This window comes from Diceros bicornis, chromosome 10, assembly GCF_020826845.1.
Source record: "Diceros bicornis minor isolate mBicDic1 chromosome 10, mDicBic1.mat.cur, whole genome shotgun sequence".
Lineage (NCBI taxonomy): Eukaryota > Metazoa > Chordata > Mammalia > Perissodactyla > Rhinocerotidae > Diceros > Diceros bicornis.
Window position 1 is genome coordinate 52,138,277 of NC_080749.1, and position 21,578 is coordinate 52,159,854.

General features: G+C 38.9%; 1 protein-coding gene across 1 annotated transcript in view; it reads left to right on the forward strand.

Moving 5' to 3' along the window:
• Nucleotides 1-16,582, forward strand: part of MYO3B (myosin IIIB) — a 265,307-nt gene extending 248,725 nt beyond the window's left edge. The window contains exons 26-28 of the mRNA XM_058548594.1: nucleotides 14,579-14,685; nucleotides 15,060-15,106; nucleotides 15,911-16,582. Coding sequence (XP_058404577.1) covers nucleotides 14,579-14,685; nucleotides 15,060-15,106; nucleotides 15,911-16,049 — 293 coding nt within the window. The 3' untranslated portion in view covers nucleotides 16,050-16,582. The remainder of the gene's footprint in view (nucleotides 1-14,578; nucleotides 14,686-15,059; nucleotides 15,107-15,910) is intronic.
• Nucleotides 16,583-21,578: the final 4,996 nt, after the last annotated feature.

Sequence of the window (21,578 nt, forward strand, 5' to 3'; positions counted from 1 at the left end):
GTCCTTTTCCTTGCACTGGCTGCTTTGTTATCAGAACTAAAGCTATTCTGAAGACTAATGTTAGAACCACACAATAATGAGCTGGAATGCAAATTCCTCTTGTGAATTCAACTATAATATTAGTGATTCTTACAATGAAATTAGCGGCTCATTCTAAATTAGTATTGTAATATATCTTAAAGATCTCATTATAAGTCTTCTTTATTCTGTAAGTCTAACAATCTATGATCAAAAGAAATAAAATTGTGTGTTTTAAACACTTTTTCTTTCTCACATATAGATAAGGTGGAGGGGGAGAGGGAACCAAAAATCTAAGAGGGAAAAAAGAGAGAAAAGCAACTTAATGAATAATATAAACCACGTCAGAGACCAGGTATATACAATATGTGAGGTCTATGATTGCCACCTCTTTATACAAATTGCCTTAGAATGACATTAGAAAGTGAGCCTTGGCTTGTTTTTGAATTTTCATTGTGTCAAAAATTACAACTTAAATGATCAACTTAGGCATATGCCAAGTAAAGCCGTCTGGTTTTCTCTTTTTAGTCACAGATCATATTATAGTGCATAGAATATGGTTAAATGTGTTATTTGGTGTGAGCCCTGCCCCACACTTCAGGCCTCACACATGCCCATTAGCTCATTATCCAGCATGGATGTTCTGTTCACTAGCTACTATCAAACCATTAGAGTTTTCTGGGCTGGTCCTGCCCCAGGGGCCGATGAATTATGGCCAGGGACTGACTTGGAAACATGGCTACCTGGCCCTACTTTCAAAAAGGAAGGACCCACTTTGAAAATAACATCACTGTTCATGTTTGTATCTCCTAGAAGAGGTCTCCATTAAGTCCTTATTTTAAATCCAGCTTCGACAGCCTCTTTCCTTCCAGATGGTGCGTGGAGCCAAGCCTGTCAGAGACCCTTAGTCTCCTGCTGCCTTTTAATGCTGGTCCTTGATTGCTAATGACCCCCAGCTGGACTGGCTCCCCAACCCATTTAACCCCTCTCTGCTGGGTCCCCATTTCATGCAGGGTGAGAGGCAGTGAGAGCTGGAAATAGGAAGGTGCCAAGTCAGCCAGGACCTCCTGCCCTTTCAGAGCTAGTGGCGCATTTCCCAGCACCATCATGGATGCCCAAGATTGCTGCAGTGGAGAGCTCCTGTTAATACAATTTTCTGTATATTGTCAGATAAATGTGACCAGATTTCTGATTGTTAATATTTTATTTGACTAAGCCAAGATAACAGAGTCCCTCAAAGAGTGTTTCCTTTAAAGTGCAAGGGTTGAGGACTACTAATATGAATCCCCTGTAATATTTTATTTTGGAAACTTCAAATTAAATTGCACTAGAACTGTCTTTTAGCCTGATCAAACTTAGTGGTCAGAGCAGCTCGTATGTGTTAGTATACAAACTCACTGCAAAGAAGCCTGAGTGAAAGTGATAATTAATTTCCTTGTTAAGACGTAAATCTCACTGTATAACCCAGGAGATACCCATTTTCGGATATGCTGATAACAACTATAAGTATGTAGTTTGGTTAAGGTTGGCTTGTTTTTTGTGACATACTGAAATGTGCTCATAGCTATACTGGTCAGGTGACTCCGAGAAGGACGATTTAAAAGAAAAAAAAGTTGATGACATTGATTTGTTGAGAGATCTTGAGTCCAGTGGAGAGACTCAGGTACCGTATGACCTCTTCATGACAAAATAACATTCTATGAGAATAAAGGGAAAGGGATGGCATGAGAGGTCATCATTCTGTGCATTGTTTCCATAATGGATTTTCATTAACCTCATATCAGATTGTAAGAAAAAAGGCAAAGAAATTTAATAGTTCTTTATGACCCTGGGGAACTGAAGTCTAAATTCTTGATCTGAGCAGAGAACTGAGAGCTTTGCATCTCACTGTTTTTATAAATCTTTAAATGTTTGCTGGATGGTTGGACCAAATTTAGTTTACAGTGTACTAAGGAATTTTTTTCCAAAATGAAGCACAAGATAGGAAAGTAACCCAAATGTAATTATTTTCTAATTAACTTTATTTCCCCCAGATACTTCCAATTTTATTGACTTTTTGGAGATTAAAACTGAAAGAACCAGAGTGATCTAATTTTTCACCCCTAATACTGCATTGATTTCACTTTTGCATCTCATTAGATTAATGCAAACAAAAATCATACTTTTAATTTCATTTGGTCTATTATTCATATTCTTTACTGTTTCTCACACACACATACCCTCTGCCAGTCATTTGTGTGTATGATCTCCTCCAAACCAAGTGACTCATACTAACGACTTCTCTCTCTACATGTAAAAATATTTTAGAACTAATGAACCTGGGTGGGTATTTGTCCCGCTGTACAATGTTAACCTGTACCCTGTAGTTTTTGCTCACAGCTGGGAGAAAGCTGAGTGAGTTTAAAATGCAGTCTTTTAGTCCATCAGTTACCAAATAATCCGGAAATGGGTTTGGATTAGCCCACCTTGTGCAGCAATGCTCTTTAAATGAATGAATTATGTTAGAATGAAGTTCTGGTGTAGTTATGGAGAACATTTCCCCCTGAAGCCTGAATGCATTTCGGTTGGTCTTCTTGAAATTCCAACAAGCCAGTAGAGTCAACAGCATGTATGTCCATTTCATAGATGAGGCCCTAAGAGGTTAAGCGGTTGGAACTCTGTAGTCATAGCATCTTAAAGTTGGAAGGGACCTTAAAGATCCTCTCAGCTAATGGTTCTCGCCCTTTTCCTGCTTTCACATTGGTTTCATGCAACAGACTCTCAGTAGGCACATCTCTCACTGCACACGGACACTCACACATTGCAAAGGAGCATGACTCCAAGGAGCACAGCTCAGAACCTCCAGGCAAGAACATGTGTAATATGCGACACCACCACCCTCTGTTGAAAAATCACTATCTCAGTCTATTCCTCTTGTTTTACAGATAAAATGTGGCAGCCCAGAGGGTAAGCAATTCCCCCAAGGTCGCATACCAATAGGTTCCAGAACTTGAACTATGCCCAGGCCTTCTGCCCCCAAGTCCAGTGCTGGTTTCACTATAGATTTCACAGAGGGCTGACTGGCCCTTTGCACACTACTAGCAGGAACTGGAACCAGGTCCCCAACTTAGAGAGCAAGGCAGAGCTGGGGATGAATGCCCCAGGATCCCCCGCCACAAGGAATCAAAGACCCAGTCACAATTAGTTTAGTAAAACCAGCGCTATCTGGTGTCCCATATCCTCAAGCATTTAAAATGTTGTTCCAATCTTCAAAGACATTCTTTCTTCCCGTTTTTATCTGCTTTTACCCAGGACATTGTTTCCCAGCTCCCGAGTAGTTCACTAGGTGATTTGCATCTCATTAGGAGCTCCAGAAATGACATCTCTCAGCCTGCCGCCTGGCGTTGTGGGTCTGCTAAGCCTCAGATCCAGGTCTTAGATTTTTTCATGTTGACAATTTTGAAAAAGCTGAATTAATGCTGTTTTTCCACTGGGCACAGTTTGGGTGGTCATTTTGGACTTAATTCCTGTGCCCCCCTACAGGGACAAAGTTAGGGAACAGCCAGTGTCGGGGAGGGTACAGATGAAATCAGCCATCCCCACATGAAGACACCTAGGTGGAAGGGAATGTTGTGAGGCCTCAAAATAAGCAGTTATAAAACTCCTAAAAGCAGAGAGATGGGACATGATGCGGACATTTGAGTACTGTGCAAAGAAAAAACAAAAAGAAAGAAAACTAACAGCAGCCCATTGCTGAGTCTGTATAACTGATTCTAAGTTTGTGCCTTTTAAACATTTTTGACTAGTTCCAAACCCGCTTGACACCGCAGAGTTTTTGCCCTGCATTTTTGTTTTGCTTTAAAGAGAGTCTCACTCGGTTAGAATGGCTTTTCAGCCTTGTCATTCATTCATACCAAAACCTCCAAAAGAGAATTGAGCAGCATTATACCCCTAGAAACCAGACATAATGTTTCCATGGTCGACAAAATTGTTGTCTTGGAATAAGAGAAAGGGTTTTCCCAGTGTCCAGGGAAATTAGTATCTGCTTTGGGCTCAAGCCATTTGATGCAGCTTCTGGTGCAACACAAACACCTGACAATGCTGGGAGCCCTATTGGAGATGCTTCCCCTTCCCAGAATTCCTTCTGCCCAATCAAAACTTCTCTGATTCTATGACAACTTTTCAAGATGGCAGGTAGATAATCTGCAAAATCAACCTAAACTCTTAGGAAAGGGTTAAATCCCTGATTTTTTTTTTTTCTTTTTTGCCAAACCTGGCTACAAATTAAAATCATCTGGAAGGGAGAAGGGCTTTTTTTTTTCTTAAACAATAACAATACCAGAGCCCTACCCCTGACCTACTGAAATAGGATCTCCAGGGGTGAGGCCGAGGCCATCTGTATTTTTTTAAAGTTCTTCAGGTGATTCTAAAATGCAACCAGGGTGGAGAGCCACTCCCATAGACCAAGAATTACGACAGCCCCTTAGGAGCACCTGCTTTGCCTCAGACACCATGATTTCTTTTTTCATACGTTATCTATCATCCTCGCTTGGTGATCATCATCACCCAGTTCAGACCTCTAACAAGTGCTAGAGGTGGGATTCATACTCAGGCTTTTCTGACTCCACTGCTTTCTTTTCTTCTACAACATTCATGTTTCTCAAGTGTGGAACATGGGCCTCTGGTGATCTGCAGATTGATTTTAGATGGTGTGTGGATATGACCTTAAATAACACTGAATCATGTAAAAGAAAGTTACTCCTTTTTTAATTCTATGTTTAAATTCTTCAGATTAAGGAGAAAGACATAGTGGTATTAGTATGTCTTAAAGTCCTCTCACATTTACTCACCTCTCTTTTTAACGAACCTTTTAAGAAGCCCAGAGCATTCTGTGGGAAACAGAATCTAGCTCAGATGTTATAATATTGTTTTGTTTTCATTGTATTTACTTTATGATTTACTTCTATTTATAGCAAATAACACTGGTTTTCCATTTAAAGTAGTGAATAAAGTTTCATTTTTAAAGAAATGTATTTAAGTTAAAAAAGAAATTAGTTGATTTAAAAAATATTATAGAATAGTACGGGTGTCTTGAATGTAGCAAAAAAGTTTAAGGGGTAGATGAATGACAGAAATTTGAGAAACACTTTCCTACAACATGCTGATTTTAAAAAGAGGCATCTCCACACCTGGTAGCCAGTGGGACCTCTCATCTACCATCCCAACGCTAGACCGACGACAACTTATTCCATCCATTTTAGGTCCAGCTGGAAGCTATGAAATTTGTTGCTGCTTCCAGCTCGAGAGGGATCCTGAAACACAAATGGCTAATAAACACAGGGAGGAGGGAAGGGCGGACATTCACCCTCTTAAGTAATCAATGGAATGCAAATCAAAACACAAATGACATGCCATGTTTTCATCTATTAAATTGTCAGACTTTTTCTTAAAGATGCTGTCCCTTGCTGGTGAAGGCCTTCAGAAATGGGTAATCTTAGGTACAGGTGGTTGAAGTATATTTTGCTACACATTTTCTGGAAGGCAATTGGAAATACAAATCATATGTTTTTAAAATATGTATATTCTTTGGTCAATAATTCCACTTCTAGAAATTTATCCTAAGAAAATAATGTGGATTATCAAAGATCAAACTATGAGTATGTTTCTCAAAGCATTGCTTATTAAAGAAAAACATGGGATGCTTCCATGCCCAACTTCCATGCCCAAAATAGGAAATTATAAAAGTTAATCGTGGTTATCCATAAAATGAAATACCATACAACTATTAGAAATGATGCCATTTAGACTAATCTGGAAGACAGATAAGAAACTTGTTCCAGCATATGCTACTATTATAGGACTGGGATCAGGAGTGGGAAAAAAGATGGACTTTTCACTGCTTAACTTGTTTGAAAATCATTTTCATTTATTACTTTAAAAAGTGTGACTCTGGGCCGGCCCTGTGGCTGGCGGCCCAGGTTCGGATCCCGGGCGCACACCGACACACCGCTTCTCTGGCCATGCTGAGGCCGCATCCCACATATAGCAACTAGAAGGATGTGCAACTATGGCATACAACTATCTACTGGGGCTTTGGGGAGAAAAAAGGAAGAGGATTGGCAATAGATGTTAGCTCAGAGCTGGTCTTCCTCAGCAAAAAAAAAGAGGAGGATTAGCACAGATGTTAGCTCAGGGCTGATCTTCCTTACAAAAAAGTGTGACTCTAAGAGAATGATACTATTTTTAAAGTAGGTTAATATTGTGGAAAGATATTTATGACTTTATTGTTAAATGTGGAGAAAAGCAGTAAAAAATTAGATGAGTGACTGAATTTGTTTTTTTTTTTTTTTTGGTTAAAAAAAGTAAATACATATTCCTAGGAAAATATTGAAAGGATATTTAAAAAAAATACTAACGAAACTTGTTTTTAGGAGACTGACTTTATCTCCCTCCTTGGTAGACTAAGGTTCCCCAGAGGTGTCCCAGGATAGGAAAGGCCTTGACGACAATATCCCAATTGACAGTCAGAACCACAGAGTGGGCCACATAGATGGAACAGATCTTAACAAGAATGATAAATAGTCGCCATTCATTCATTCATTTTTTTTTTCAGTATGTGCCAAGCCCTGAGCTATGAAATAGTTTCAGGGGAAGTTATTACTACTTCCCTAACTAATAAGGAGAAAATTTCACATAGACAATTTATAACTCCACCATCTTCCACAGGCACTAATTTAACTCAGGGATGTTTTCTTTGCAGCAATTTTGCAATTTTGAAGAAGATTGTTCATGACATAACATGGCAACTGGGAAAATTTGTAGCTTTCCTTTCATCTTGGAAAGGAAAATCTGAATTACATGCACCCCAGGAGAAAAATCTCTTTCTGGTTGTGTGTGTGTGTGTGTGTGTGTGTGTGTGTGTGTTTTACAAAAGCCCACTGAATTCCTTAGTCCCTCCTGAAGTTAGATGTGGTGAGGTGAAAACTTATAAAAGCATCTCAGTAAAAGAACAAGCATCGTAATAGAGGCCATGGCCTAGGCCTTGGGATTTTGAATCAAAAGACCTGAGTTCTAGTCTGGACTCTGAGGAGAGATAGGCAGAGGGGCCCAAGGTCCCTGGGCTTCAGATCCCTTAGATATAAAAGCAAGAGGCCGAACCACAGAGCTTTATCATCCTTCATGTCATGACTTAAATTGGAAAATCTGAACTCCCAGGGCTTTATTTCTCCCCTCCTACTCCCTGTCAAGGCTCTGAGCATCCCTGAAACAGCCCATGCCTCAGGGCATATCAGGAACAAGTGGTTTACAACACAGTGGGGAGATTTTTCCATAAATGGCATTTTTAAGGTAGTGCAGATTATTGCAGACTTTCTGCCAATGTGGTTCCTATTGGGAAGGAAAGATTTAATATGGTCTAGTACAGTGGCTCTCAACCCTGGCTGCACATTAGGATCATCCAAGGAGATTTTTTTGTTTAATATCAATGTGTAGGTCCCGATCTGGGCATTGGTATTTTTAAAAGCTGAACAACTGGTGTAGTATAAAGAAAATGACCCTCAGTAGGACATTAGGAAACCTGAAATCTCAGTTGGACTTTGCTTCTAACTTGCTGTGTGATCTCTTAATCTCTCTATACCTCTGTTATCTCTTTGGGGTTATTTGTCCTTCCCAAAATGAGATGAAGTAAAGAAAAAGATAATTTGCAAAACAAGATTTGCTACATAAAGATGAAACGGTAAGAGCCAGAAAAGACAAGCCATCTCGTTGGAAGCTATTTCATGTAAGTGCCAACTGGAGTACCATGCAGCATGGTTAACCATCATTGAGAAGAAAGATTGTCCAGCTGACAGCTGGGCTACTGTCACCTCCAAATGCCCTGAGAACTTTGGTCAGAGAGATGATGAACCTTTCTTTATGCACAGAGTTGACAGAGCTCTGTAAATTAATTGCATAACTCTAATTCTATTTAAATGCCTGAGGGCTATATCTCATAACCGCATATGGCATTTGCCATCTGTAAATCTAGAACACTGAACACTCTCTTTGCTTCAAGGGGATGTTTTACTTGGCAGGTGACCCTAGGAATGCCTCATCCACAAAATGGCAGTCAGATCAGCAGCCATCCTGCTCAGAAAGTATCCCTGCCTGCCAAGAGCCCAAGGGAGGGTGCAAAGGACTATGGCTCTCCTAGTGTGCTCTCTCCCGGGAACCCTGCTCACTGTGCATCCACTCCTCAGGGGCCTAGAATCCATACTGTCCCACCAGGCTGGGGAACATTTGGGCGATATGCTCCATCCTGCCCTCTCTTTGGTTGTCCTGCCCTCGCTGCAATCCTGCTAGGAAATTTACCAGAACTGGCACATCTGTAGTGGGTGAGGAAAAGTGAATCATAAAGCGTTAGGGGACAGTGTTGGGGAAGAGCATTTGTGACCAAAATAACTATAACTCAACAAGTCAAATAGAATAGAGGAAGTCATTTCCTTCTTCATCTCTGAGACCCTGGAGAGAACAAAAAGCCTCATTTGTGACTTAAAATTGTGCTTGAATTAGAGTTGCCAGATTTAACAAAAAAAAAAAAAAATATATATATATATATATATATATATATATATAGGACACTCAGCTGGATTTGAATTTCAGATAAACAACCAATCACTTTTTAGTATAAGTAAGGCCTGAATATTGCACTGGATATACTTACACTAAAAAAGTATTGGTTGCTTATCTAAAATTCAAATTTAACTGGGTGCACTGTATTTGATCTGGCAACTCTAGTTTGGATATACCTGCATGTTCAATGAAGAGAATTGAAATATTAAATTTCCAAACCAATTGTTTGAAGTTATGTAGTGAGCCGTCAACTGAATTCAGCTATTTGTCTCTCACCAAGGGCTTGGCCGATTGTGCAGCCACACTGTGTGATGATTTGGGCTTAGAGAGTAAAGTGTATGTATTTCCTGGTGCTCCTGAAACTCCTTCCACATTTCTTTCATTTTCTGACAGATTTATCTCCAATTTATTGTAAAGTTCTGTGACAACTTGCAAGAGAAGGATGTGTTCAAAGATCTCAAATATGAAATCAAAAGGTGCAGGGGCAAAAAACAAAAAAGGTGCAGGGATTCTTGAAAAGGAAAGAGACCTATGTTAAATGCAAACTGGTATTCGTGACATAATATACTTTTTAAAACCACTCTAGGGAGAGAGCCCTCAGAGTATTACAAACTGGAGAGTTTGGCTTGGCTTACAAACATTTATGAGAAGTGGAAATCAGCCACTTTCAGAATATGAACATCACTGTCTTCAAAGTAAATAACGCATATTCTAGTGTATATCTTCAAACTTGAATTGCCCAGTTTATCTACATAAACTAGTAAAATGAACTAGGTAATTGCCAGATAACCCTATCGTTTTGTATCTCTTATAAGGAAATTGATTGGCTCAAAAGCCAAAAGACAGATGTTCAAGCTTCCCCTCTGCCACTTACAGATTTAGCCTGTCTTAGCTATAATTTCTTCATCTATTAAAAGAAAGAATAATTTGGGGCTGGCCCGGTGGTGTGGTGGTTAAGTCGCACATTCCGCTTCAGCGGCCTGGAGTTCGCAGTTTCGGATCCCAGGTGCAGACCTACACACTGTTTATCAAGCCATGCTATGGCAGGCATCCCACATATAAAGTAGAGGAAGATGGGCACAGATGTTAGCGAGGGCCAATCTTCCTCAGCAAAAAAAGGAGGATTGGCAACAGATGTTAGCTCAGGGCTAATCTTCCTCACCAAAAAAAAGAAGAGAAAAGAAAGAATAATTTTTGTCCTACGTGCCTCATTGAATTTTTTTATTTTTAAATTTTTAAGAGAAAATCATGATAAACTTTTTAGTGTGCACACATATTTAGATTTAATCAATGTGTTATATGCTATCTTGTATGTTGCTTCTTTTTCTGAATTTTGAATTTTCGTCTATCAACACCTTACCCATATTTATCCTTGTTGGTGTCTTCATGGTGTGACATCATATTTATATCTCAGAGTTAACTTCTCTCCAATTATTAAATATTTATCATGCCTCTGGCATTTTTCTACTACAAAAACTGTCATCATATCCATCTTCATACAAATTGTCTTTTTTTTTTCTTTTGCTTTACTTCATTAAACATGTTCCTTGGAACAAGTTGCTTAGCTTTTGTCATTTATTGTCAAGTCGCACTTCAGGAGAGGTGGAGCCTATCGACACATCTGCATACTTCGGGCCACTCCCACATTGTCTTTTGACTTTTTGATTTATCCTAATTAATAGAAAGGCAGTAGTAATTGTTTTAATTGAAGCTCTTTTCAGGGTGGCTGAGCATTTTTCAATATCTCATTTCATAATTGTATTTCAACGTATAGGAATATTTCTCCGTCTCCTCTTTCCTCAGCCTTTCCTCATTATGGATAGAAGACTTGTGTGTATATATTTTTTTATTTGTTTTTATCTTTCTGTTGCACTTCCTTTCATCTTAGTTTTGTTACTGTCCATCATATAGAATATTTTACTTTAATGTAATTGAACCCATCCTTATTACTAATATCTTCTTCCATAGTTAAGATAGTCTATTTCATTTCCTTCTAAGGTTTTTATAGGAATGTTTAAAACATTTAAGTATATAGCTCATCTGGAATTTATTGTGGTCTCTGAGAATCAAGAAGTATATCGAGAAAAGTAAAAGATTTAGAATTTTTAAAAACAACTAATTAGAATCCAGCAGTACTAGCTTATGGCCTCAAGCAAGTCACTTAACCTCTTAATACTCAGTGTCCTCTACTAGACTGAAGGCAGGGACCTTATCTTATTTCTCTTTGTCTTCCCTACAAATATCTATCAAAGTGCCTTACATATAGCATAAATGTTATAAGATCTGTATTTAAGTTATATTTTTTGCATATTGCTATCAACTTGTTCCAACAGCATTTATTGCATGATGATTTGTTTCCCAATTATTTATTTAGTTGCTTATGATTGATCATTTATTAATAATACTCCAATTTGTTGCATGGCAAATCACCTGGAAGTTGTGGCTTTCTTTGCAAAAGGTCATGAAATATGGAGATATTAAAGTTAAAATAATGAAAATTAAAATTTGATGCTAAATCAGACATGAGCTTACACTAGATTCTAGTATAGTATAGATACCATCAGATACAACAGGGTTTTTTTTAATTCATGGGAGAAATGTTAAAATTGAGAAAATTCAGGGGCTGGCCCAGTGGTGTAGCGATTGAGTTCACACGTTCCGCTTCGGTGGGCCAGGGTACGCTGGTTCAGATCCTGGGCGCAGATCTGCTCACTGCTCGTCGAGCCATGCTGAGGCGGCATCCCACATAGAAGAGCTACAACTCTACAACTATGATATACAGCTATGTACTGGGGCTTTGGGGAGAAAAAAGAAAAAGAGGAAGATTGGCAACAGATGTTAGCGCAGGGCCAATCTTCTTCAAAAAGAAAAAAAATTGAGAAAATTCTATCCAATAACTTAATTCCTTCTAAGAATCAGGAAAAGAACACCCACCCATGGAACAGCAAGTTCATCAAGAGCAAAAGTGGAGAACCACATCTCATACTAAGCGTTTCCAGTTGAGAATATAAATAAAAGCTTCTGATCAGTTGTAAATACTACATAAAGTCCAGCTGAACTGGGCTGAACTCCAGCTGAACCCAAAAACTATTTAAGATCAGTCTTTTGAGTTGCCAAGGTTGGAATTCCTGTAATAGTAGGAAGTCTAAGGGAGAGTAGATGTCAGATCTCCAGTGCATGTTCACACCAGCAAGCTTAACTCTAGACTCTTCTGCTCATTAATCTGTAAATCAGAGGAGATAACATGAAAGGGCTTCACAACCTCGTGTTCTAACATATTATAGAATATGAACTTCACACAGCAAACAGGAGGTAGGCATGTTGGAACTATCAGAAGGAACCCATTTCAGTTCTGGTTCCTTGTACTCTGAGGACGATGTCAGTGCAAGAGGCTGGAGTCCTGTGCTCTGCACAGAGTTCCTGAAGATGTGGACAGGGATGTCTGTTAAGGCTGCTGGAGGAGCCGGCCTGGTGGCGTAGTGGTTAAGTTCATGTGCTCTGCTTGGGCAGCCCAGGGTTCGCCGGTCCGGATCCTGGATGCAGACCTACGCACCACTCGTCAAGCCATGCTGAGGCGGCGTCCCACATAGAGCAACTAGAAGGATGTGCAACTATGACATACAACTATCTACTGGGGCCTTGGAGAGAAAAAAGGAAAAAAGGAGGAAGATTGTCAACAGATACTAGCTCAGGACCAATCTTCCTAAAAAAAAAAAAAGAAAGGCTGCTGGAACCTTCTGCAAGCAAAATCATTTTGCTATGCTAATTAATATTTTCTTGTGGAGCTTACTTTTACTTAGACTTTTGACTTAAAAAAAAACTTCTGTTGGAGCCGGCCTGGTGGCGCAAGCGGTTAAATGCACGTGCTCCACTGCGGTGGCCCGGGGTTCACCGGTTCAGATCCCGGGCGCGCACCGACGCACCACTTGGCAAGCCATGCTGTGGCGGCGTCCCATATAAAGTGGAGGAAGATGGGCATGGATGTTAGCCCACAGCCAGTCTTCCTCAGCAAAAAGAGGAGGATTGGCAGATGTTATCTCAGGGCCGATCTTCCTCACAAAATAATAAAATTAAATTTAAAAAAACTTCTTGTTAAGGAACCCTCATACACAGCTGGTGGGAATGCAAACTGGTGCAGCCTCTATGGAAAACGGTATGGAGATTCCTCAAAGAATTAAAAATAGAGATGCCCTATGACCCAGCCATCCCACTACTGGGAATCTGTCCAACGAACCTGAAATCAACAATCCAAAGAGGCTTATGCACCCCTATGTTCATTGCAGCATTATTCACCATAGCCAAGAAGTGGAAGCAACCTAAGTGTCCCTCGACTGACGATTGGATTAAGAAAATGTGGTATATATATACAGTGGAATACTACTCAGCCATACAAAAAGACAAAATCGTCCCATTTGCAACAACATGGATGGGCCTGGAGGGTATTATGTTAAGTGAAGTAAGCCAGAAGGAGAAAGACAAACACTGTATGATCTCACTCATATGTGGAATATAAACCAACAGATGGACAGAGAAAACAGTAATGTGGTTACCAGGGGCAGTGGGGGTGGGGGGGTGGGCACAAGGGGTGAAGGGAGTCAATATATATGGTGATGGACAAACAAAAATGTACAACCCAAAATTTCACAATGTTAAAAACTATTAAAACATCAATTAAAAAGAAAAACTTGTTAAGAAAGACAATATGCTGTAGTTTAAAAAGAAAAAACTGCTAGAACAGGAGGTAAGAGATCTAGGTTGGGTCCCTACTCTGCCACTTGATCTGGGATGAGTCATTCAACATTTGCGGGCCTCAGTTTCCTTTTCTGAAAAAATGAGTATTTAGAATGGACAGTTCCTAAAGTCCTGTAAGGTTCTAATAATCTTGTTTAGTCATAGATATATGTTCCAATTCAAGAAAAATAAAGATGTAAAACTTCATACTTAGGATAAGTATGATAATTCGCTATTTATAATGGTCCTTGTTGAGTCATTCTTTACATAGAAAATTTCCCCAGAATTTCCTTAAATAGTAGGAATCTCTAGTGAAGTGAAACTATGATTCCAAGTAAAAACCTCCAACTCTTTTTTAAACAATTAGTTTATGATGTATACTTGGTCCAGGAAAGTGGTATCTCTTCTCCACACTATGACATTCATAAACAATGTTCTATGGCAGCTGTGTGTGTAAGTGTGTCTGTGTGTGTTGGCAAGAAGTTAGATTACTGAATCCTGATTCAGATATAGTACCAAAAGGACAGCAGTTTCCATGAAAATCATCTACTTGGAAGGAAAATAAACCATGACTTCATTGGACACATGGTTTCTTAATCTCCAGTGCATTCTTGGTCCAGAGTTCTGGAATCAGGACTAAGATGGAGAGGCTGCTCCATGAAATTGTGCAATCATCCTTTCCCCTTCTCCTTTACGCTACCTCCAGAGATTGCATGGATCAATGGCATTGGTCAAAGCATTTCAGTAAATACTAGCTCAAACCATTTTCCCTCCAAAATGTATCCCACCAAAGGTTTGCTTCTCATCTACCCAAGAGTTGTGTGTGCTCCAGATGTCTTTGAACTCTCACTGTAGGATGTGGTGCAAACCATCCCAGATTGCCTTCATTGTCCTAACTGAGTTATTTCACTAAGAGGGCACTCTCTACTCTACAAAGCTGACCACCAACCTCTACTTCATCAGCGTGGACAAACCAATTTGCTTTCTGTCACTCTTGACTGCTGATTCAGATAAGAAAGATGAAGGCAATGTTACAGACAGTGGCCCTTGTTTACACTTAGCAATCCCTGTGTGTGTGGTTTTTCAGGATGATATTTCTCCTAATATTAGCAAAGCTCTAACATGCCCATTAAAATGGGACACAATTTCTACTAAGTGCATTTATGTGAAGAGAAGTTTTTCCCTTAATTTTCTCAAAACCTTGGATGACTTACAGTAAACTTTTGCTATCTTGTTTCAGGTTCAGAAAATGGTCTTGCACAGAAGCAGCGAACATCTCACCGGAGATGTCAGCAGCCCAAAATGTTGAGTAGCCCTGAGGACACCATGTACTATAACCAGTTAAATGTGAGTTCAAAGTGGCCGTAAAGCTGTTTCACTGGCTTTGTTTCCAGTTAATAATTCTGTTATTAATACCTGTTCTAGCCCCTCCAGCCCCACCCCCACTCTCTTATGCTCTCGTCTTGAACATGTGCTTAGGCTCTTTATCTGTTGCTTTCATGTCAGGATGTCTGCCTTCACGGTGAATAATTGATGTGGTTTATCAAAGACGAGCAAGATGCATGCTTCATCAGGCTCACTTGAGCCCTTTGATCAAAAAAATTATGCTGTGACTTCTGATATTATCAGCATCTGCTTGCATTCAACACAAAATCACTTTGAATTAAAAATTAACGACTTGCTGCTTTGCTTTGACTGTGTGTTCTTGGCCCTCTCCACAGGGAACTCTAGAATATCAAGGGAGCAAGAGGAAGCCAAGAAAACTTGGGTAAATATCTGTCTTCTTAGTTCTAAGCAACTGTAAACAGAAGGGGTCCTTTGTGATATTACAGAAAATGCAAAACTTTCCAGAGAGGCTTCTAAAAATATGCAATGGGGATATTGCCACTATTATTGACATTGGAAACTACTTTTCACAGTAGCAAGTATACGAAACTTGAATCTATTCTGTCCAAAAAGGCTGAAATTGTCACCTAAAGGCAAATGTTATTTCTCATAATTATCCTGAGGAATTGTACTTTCCTCATAATTGGAGGCATGTAGCAAGTTGTAGTAAACTCTTCCACAAATAAGAGCACTCCACACAGTGCAAATAGGCCACTTCCCCCATATTACCTTACTCCTGGGCCTTAAAGGTACACAAAAGAAAATTTTCCCCAATGGTTAGACAAAGGACACTAAGGAGTTTGTGGCTCATTTGTTACCATCTTGATTGAGAATAGCAGTGAGGTAGGTAATTGGTACAGTTTGAGAGCTGGAGGAGGTCAGAAGGGGAACTTTCTCAACTAGAGGGAACCAGACAGACAGAAAACTTAATTCATGTAAATAAAGTTGCAATATGATCACAACTTCCAGACACCACTAATTTGAGCCCATTACCCGTGTGTGACCCAGAGGTGAAAGACTTTTTGGATCAGACCCCAGTTCCTCTCTGCTGGGAAAGCCTAAGCTACTCTGGGCTGTCCTTCCCCACAGTGTTGGGACCCAACCCTGTTCCAAGTACACAACTTTAGCTTCCCCAGTGATGACTGTGGCCTTGGTTTTCCGCTGAAAACTCTTTTCTTTGTTACAGCCAAATCAAAGTGCTTGATGGGGAAGATGATTATTACAAATCTCTGTCACCGGTGAACTCTATCCCTGAGGAAGACAACTCAGCCTACTCTTTCTTTTTTTCCTCGTCCTCAAAAGGAGCATCTTTTGCTCACCACTGAGCTATACTTTCTGCCCCTCAAGTCTGTTGAGGGTAAGAACAATCATGGTAATTGACTTGTCATTTTAAGAAAGCACTGCAATGGAGTTAGCTTCTTGGGACACGTGGTCTGTGCCTGCGCCTTGCTGAACAATGTTCAGATTCCTAATCACTTTCTTATGCCTCCATTGCCCTCCCCACATCTGCTGTGCAGCCTGAGCTGGACAATTCTTCCTTTTCTCATCCCACGGGTCTCTGTGGGACGCTGAGCACACTTCCGCTACAGTAGTAACTGTCATTCATGCCCTCAACATCTAACAGGGTAACAATCTCACAATAAGCCAGTTGTAAATGCTGATAATATTTCTCTATTTTTCCCACCAAGTCAATCCATGCAGAATCTGCCCCTGTGAAAATTCAAAAGTCCTTTTCCTCCTCACCTCTCCACTGCAATACCCTTCCCCTTTGCTGGTCTTTCTACCCTGCCCACCTCTCCCCAGGGCCAGGGCTCCGTTGCTGAGTACTCACATCCTGGGTGAGTGTACCCAAGGTCTCCTAGGCCAGGATAATTTTTTGTGTTTAGGCAGAAAGGCCTAAATCTTTCAAATTCCTTCTATAAGACAAATGGAGCCCTCTCTTGCTAATTATTAGGCTGATAAAGCCTTTGCTGCTTTATGCCACCTTGCCAAGACACCCCTATCACCTTAGCAGTAAAAAGAAAGGAGTGAGAGGGAAAGACAATTTGGAACTGTCAGAGTCCATGTCTCATTGTTTTGTAACTTTCCATTCTCTGGTCGGCTGTCTCCACTAGGCTGTGAGTGGCTACAGGGGAAGGATCTTGTCTCATCTATCTTTGTGTATACAGAGCCTATGCCAGTGCCGGCACGGAGCGGACATCCAGTAAATGCCCCCCCTTGAATGAGTGGAGAGGCTTCACTTAGTTACACAAACATACACAAAGACAGGAAAGTTACTTTCAATTATATGTTATACATGCTTAATCACTTTTCTTACACCATAAGCTCTGACTTTTCACTCAAGGTTGGGCTAGTCCAGTCCTATTGTAATGATGTTATACCATATATTATAATACTCAATATGATTCCATACAACAGACTTTTCTTGAGCAACTAAAAAAAACTATGTAAAACAATATATGAGATTACTGTGTGATGTAAAAAACCCTACACGACCCTTTGTCTAGAACAAATGTTCTCAACGTTTTTCCTACTTTGAGATACTTGGCAGATAGTACACAAGGGAGTACCCAGATTTTGAAAAAAATAAGCTTGAAGAAATAGAAAAAAAATTGCTATCAGAGTTTTTAAGGGGAGAGTTCTAATAAGCATTTTATAAACATAAATAGTGACACATTTAAAGATCTCAGAAATTGTAATTTTACAAGAAATAGATATAGCCAGTTATTCAATAGTTAAAACTTTACTTTTTAAAATGAGCCTTGATTTTTTTTCCCGGATCTTCACCCCAAAGGTAATGTTTATGAGGTATGAAGTAGAGCAGAAGAAACACAAATGAACATTGTTTTATTGTTTAAAAAATAATATCTAGAACATATAGATGTTTAACATTATTATTAATATACGTGTAGAAATTTCACTTCTATCATTGATTCATCTACTTTTGATTTGATAATAGTGGCTGCTTTTCAAACTGTTGAATAGAAATGTTCATAACTTCCCACTTGTCCGTGTACAGTGTAATTGTATACCTGCCTTGTTTCTAATTAAAATATATCCATAAATAAATTTTAAAAAGAAATAAAAGTAATTATAAAAATCATAATTCATAAGGTCTGCAATAATTAGCCATTGTCACAGCTGTATCTCCTAATAGTACTTTAGAAATGGTGTTCACGTCAGCTACAGCATAGATAAGACACTGTGGATAATATTCTTTGGCTTGTCATAATGCCATAAACTCAAAAAGCAATTCTTAAATCAAGTAGATCAGAATGATGCAACCTGGAATCTCATGTCTTATTAGATTCATCAAAGTAATATGCTCATGGCAAAAACAAAACAAAAATCAAATAGGCCAGAGGGTTTATAGTGGAAAGCAATCTTCTCCGTGTCCCTACCTTAGTCCCTACACCGAGAAGCAACCATTTTTTAAATTAATTCTAATTCTTTTCATGGTTTCTATCGTGTCCCTGAATAATTTGCTTCTACCTTCTTGGCTTATCATTTTAGACAATATTACTCTCTCCCTCTGTGAAAGATGATGTGCGTGTATCTCAAGTCCTCCTCCCCTCTCGCTTACTTCAAATGCTTTCAATTTTATGTTTAACTTTTTATTGATTACCTTCTAAACTTTATATAGTTAAACACATTTTTTGTGCCATTGACTTTAGACAGTATCTCTGTAAGGATAACTGACATGAAGAAAACCAACAGGCTGAAGGATAATGTCAAGACAAACGAAATAACTGACTCTGGACAAAACAGAAATAATTCCGGGAATAGAACAATTTTTAAAAACTTCCCTGCAAACCCTTGGTGTTATGTTCTGAGCTGCTGTTTCTTCTTCCATTTTGGTTCATCTGCAGATATGCCTCCATCCACTTTTTTTAACTTTCTTTATTTTTAAATATAATACATATACAGAAAAGGGCACAAATCAGAAGTCTGAGCTCGGTAAGTTATCAGAAAGTGAATATCTTTGTAACCCCCACAGTCAAGAATGGAACATTGTCAGCACCCTAGAAGCCTCCCTCATGTCCCTTCCCAATCACTACTACCCTCACCCACCTCCCCAAAGATAAGCACTCTCATGACTTTCATGGTAAACAATTCTTTGATTTTCTTTATAATTTTACCACTTACATGCATCCCTAAACATTATAGTTAGATTTTGCCTCTTATGCGCAGGTTTTGGGAACTTTATATGAATGGAATCATGTAGCGTATAATTTTTTGGGTCATTTATTTTATTCACTGTTATATTTGTGAGATTCCTCTATGTTGTGGAATATAACTATAGTTCATTCATTTTCGTGACTGTGTAGTATTCCAGTACAGGCATAACTCCCTTGATTGCTTTTCACTTGGTTGAACTTCACAGATAATGCATTTTTTACAAGACCCTCCACCAGCAAAAAGATTATGACTCACTGAAGGTTCAAATGATGGTTAGCATTTTTTTAGCAATAAAGTATTTTTTAAAGAGGTGTACATTGTTTTTTTAGACATAATGCTGTTGCACACTTAATAGTAAACATAACTTTTATACTCACTGGGAAACCAAAAAATTCATGATTCACTTTATTGTGATATCTGCTTTATTGTGGTGGTCTGGAACCGAACCTGCAATATCTCCAAGTTATGCCTGTATATGAATATGCCATAATTGGTTTAGCTGTTCTACTTTTAATAGACCAATATGAATTGTTTCCAATTTGGGGCTATTTTGGAAATTGCTGCTATGAATATTGTTGTATATGCCTTAGTGTATATTTGCATGCTTTTCTGTCAGCTATATACCTAGGATTAGACTTGCAGAGTCCTAAGGTACACATATCTTCACTCCAGTAGATAGTACCAAACTGACAATCACACCAGTAGTATAAGAGAACCCCTATTGTTCTGCATTCTCACCAACTCTTGCTATAATCAGTCTTCTTCACATGGGCAAGTATAGTAGAAACTCACTTGATTATAGGTCACATATTGCTGGTTAATAATGATATTGATCACATTTTTATGTGTTTAATGGCCATTTTAGCTATATCCTTTTGTGACATACCCATTTTTAATTGATTAACTATTTCTTTTTTTAATTTTAAGAAATGTATTACATATTATTAGCTATGTGTGTTGCAAGTATTTTCTCCACTAGGTGACTTGCCCTTTCATTATCTTAAAGTGCCTTTTGATGAAAAAAGTTTGTAATTTTAACATAGCAATTATCAATCTTTTCCTTTTTGATTAGTGCTTTTTTATGGCCTGTTAAAAAATCTTGTACCCCAAGGTTGTAAAGATATTTGCCTTTAGTATCTTCTGGAAGCATTATAGTTTGCCTCTCACATTTAGCTCTTCAACCCACCCAGAATTGATTTTGTCAATGGTGTGCAGTAAGGGTCAATTTTCATGTTTTCTGTAATGGATATTTAACTGATTCAGCCCCATTTGATGCAAAGGCCATCCTTTTCCTACTGCTCTAAAATGCTGCTATTTACATAAATCAAGTGTTTATGGGTCTGTTTCCAGATTCTTCATTCTGTTCCAGTGATCTATTTGCTATCCTTGTCTTAAATACTGTACCTTTATAATAGGCTTTAGTATATGGCGAAGCAAATCTTCCAACATTGTTTTTCTTCTCCAAGAGACCCTTGATTAGTCTGGGCCCTTTGCATATTATAGACTCAAATAGTCAACCTCTCGGAAAAAAAAGAAACATGTTGGTATGTCTGGGATTCTTTGGAGTTATCTTGAGTCTATAAGTGAATTTGGAAGGAATTGTCACGTTTACAATATTGAATTTTTCAATCCATGAACACGGTATATCCTTCTATTTATTTAGTTATTTCTTCTCTTATCTCAATAATGATTTATAATTTTATGTGAGAAATCTCACACATATTTTGTTTTATCCCTGTGTACCACATATAACTTGATGTTATTTAAAAGTTGTTTTTTAATTTTTATTTTCTAACCATTTGTTGCCTTCTATAGACTAAATGTTTGTGTCTCCCCCAAATTCATATGCTAAAACCTAATCTCCAGTGTGATGGTATTTGGTGGTGGGGCCTTTGGGAGGGGATTAGGTCATGAGGGTGGAGCCCACATGAATGGTATTAGTGCCCTTACGAAAAGGACCCCAGAGATCTTGCTTGCCTCTTCTGCCATGTGAGGACACAGTGAAAAGATGGCTGTCTATAAACCAGGAAGTGGGATCTCACCAGACACAGAATCTGCCAGCACCTTGACCTTGGACTTCTTGGGCTCTGGTACTGAGAGACAAATTTCTGTTGTGTAAGGCACCAGTCTATGGTATTCTGTTATAGCAGCCCAAACAGACTAAGACATTGCCATTATATGGAAGTGCAATTGATATTTTGCATTTGAAATCCATCAACTTTGCTAAATTTACTCACTAATTCCAATAATATATCTGTAGATATTTTTGGATTTTCTACCAACCCAATTATACCCTCTGCAAATAACGGTAGACTTTTTCTTCCTTTTCAACATTTATACTTTGTTTTTTCTTGCCTCACTGCCTGTATCAGTTAGCTACTGCTGCATTATAAACCATCCCAAATCAATCACATGTTTCTCACAAGTCTATTGGTTGGCTGACTATTTCTGCTGATTTGAGCTAGTCTTGCCAGGGCTTACTTGTGCGTCTGCAATTAGCTGTGGGCAAGCTAAGCAACTTTGCTAAAGTTGGCTGGGTTCTTCATATATCTAGGGCCACAGCAGGGACAGCTGGGCTAACTTACTTCTATTCAACATGGTCTCATCCTCCAACTTGCCGTTATCCCCAATGGCAATGGCCGAGTCTCTGAAAAGAGAGAGTTCTCTTGAGCCTG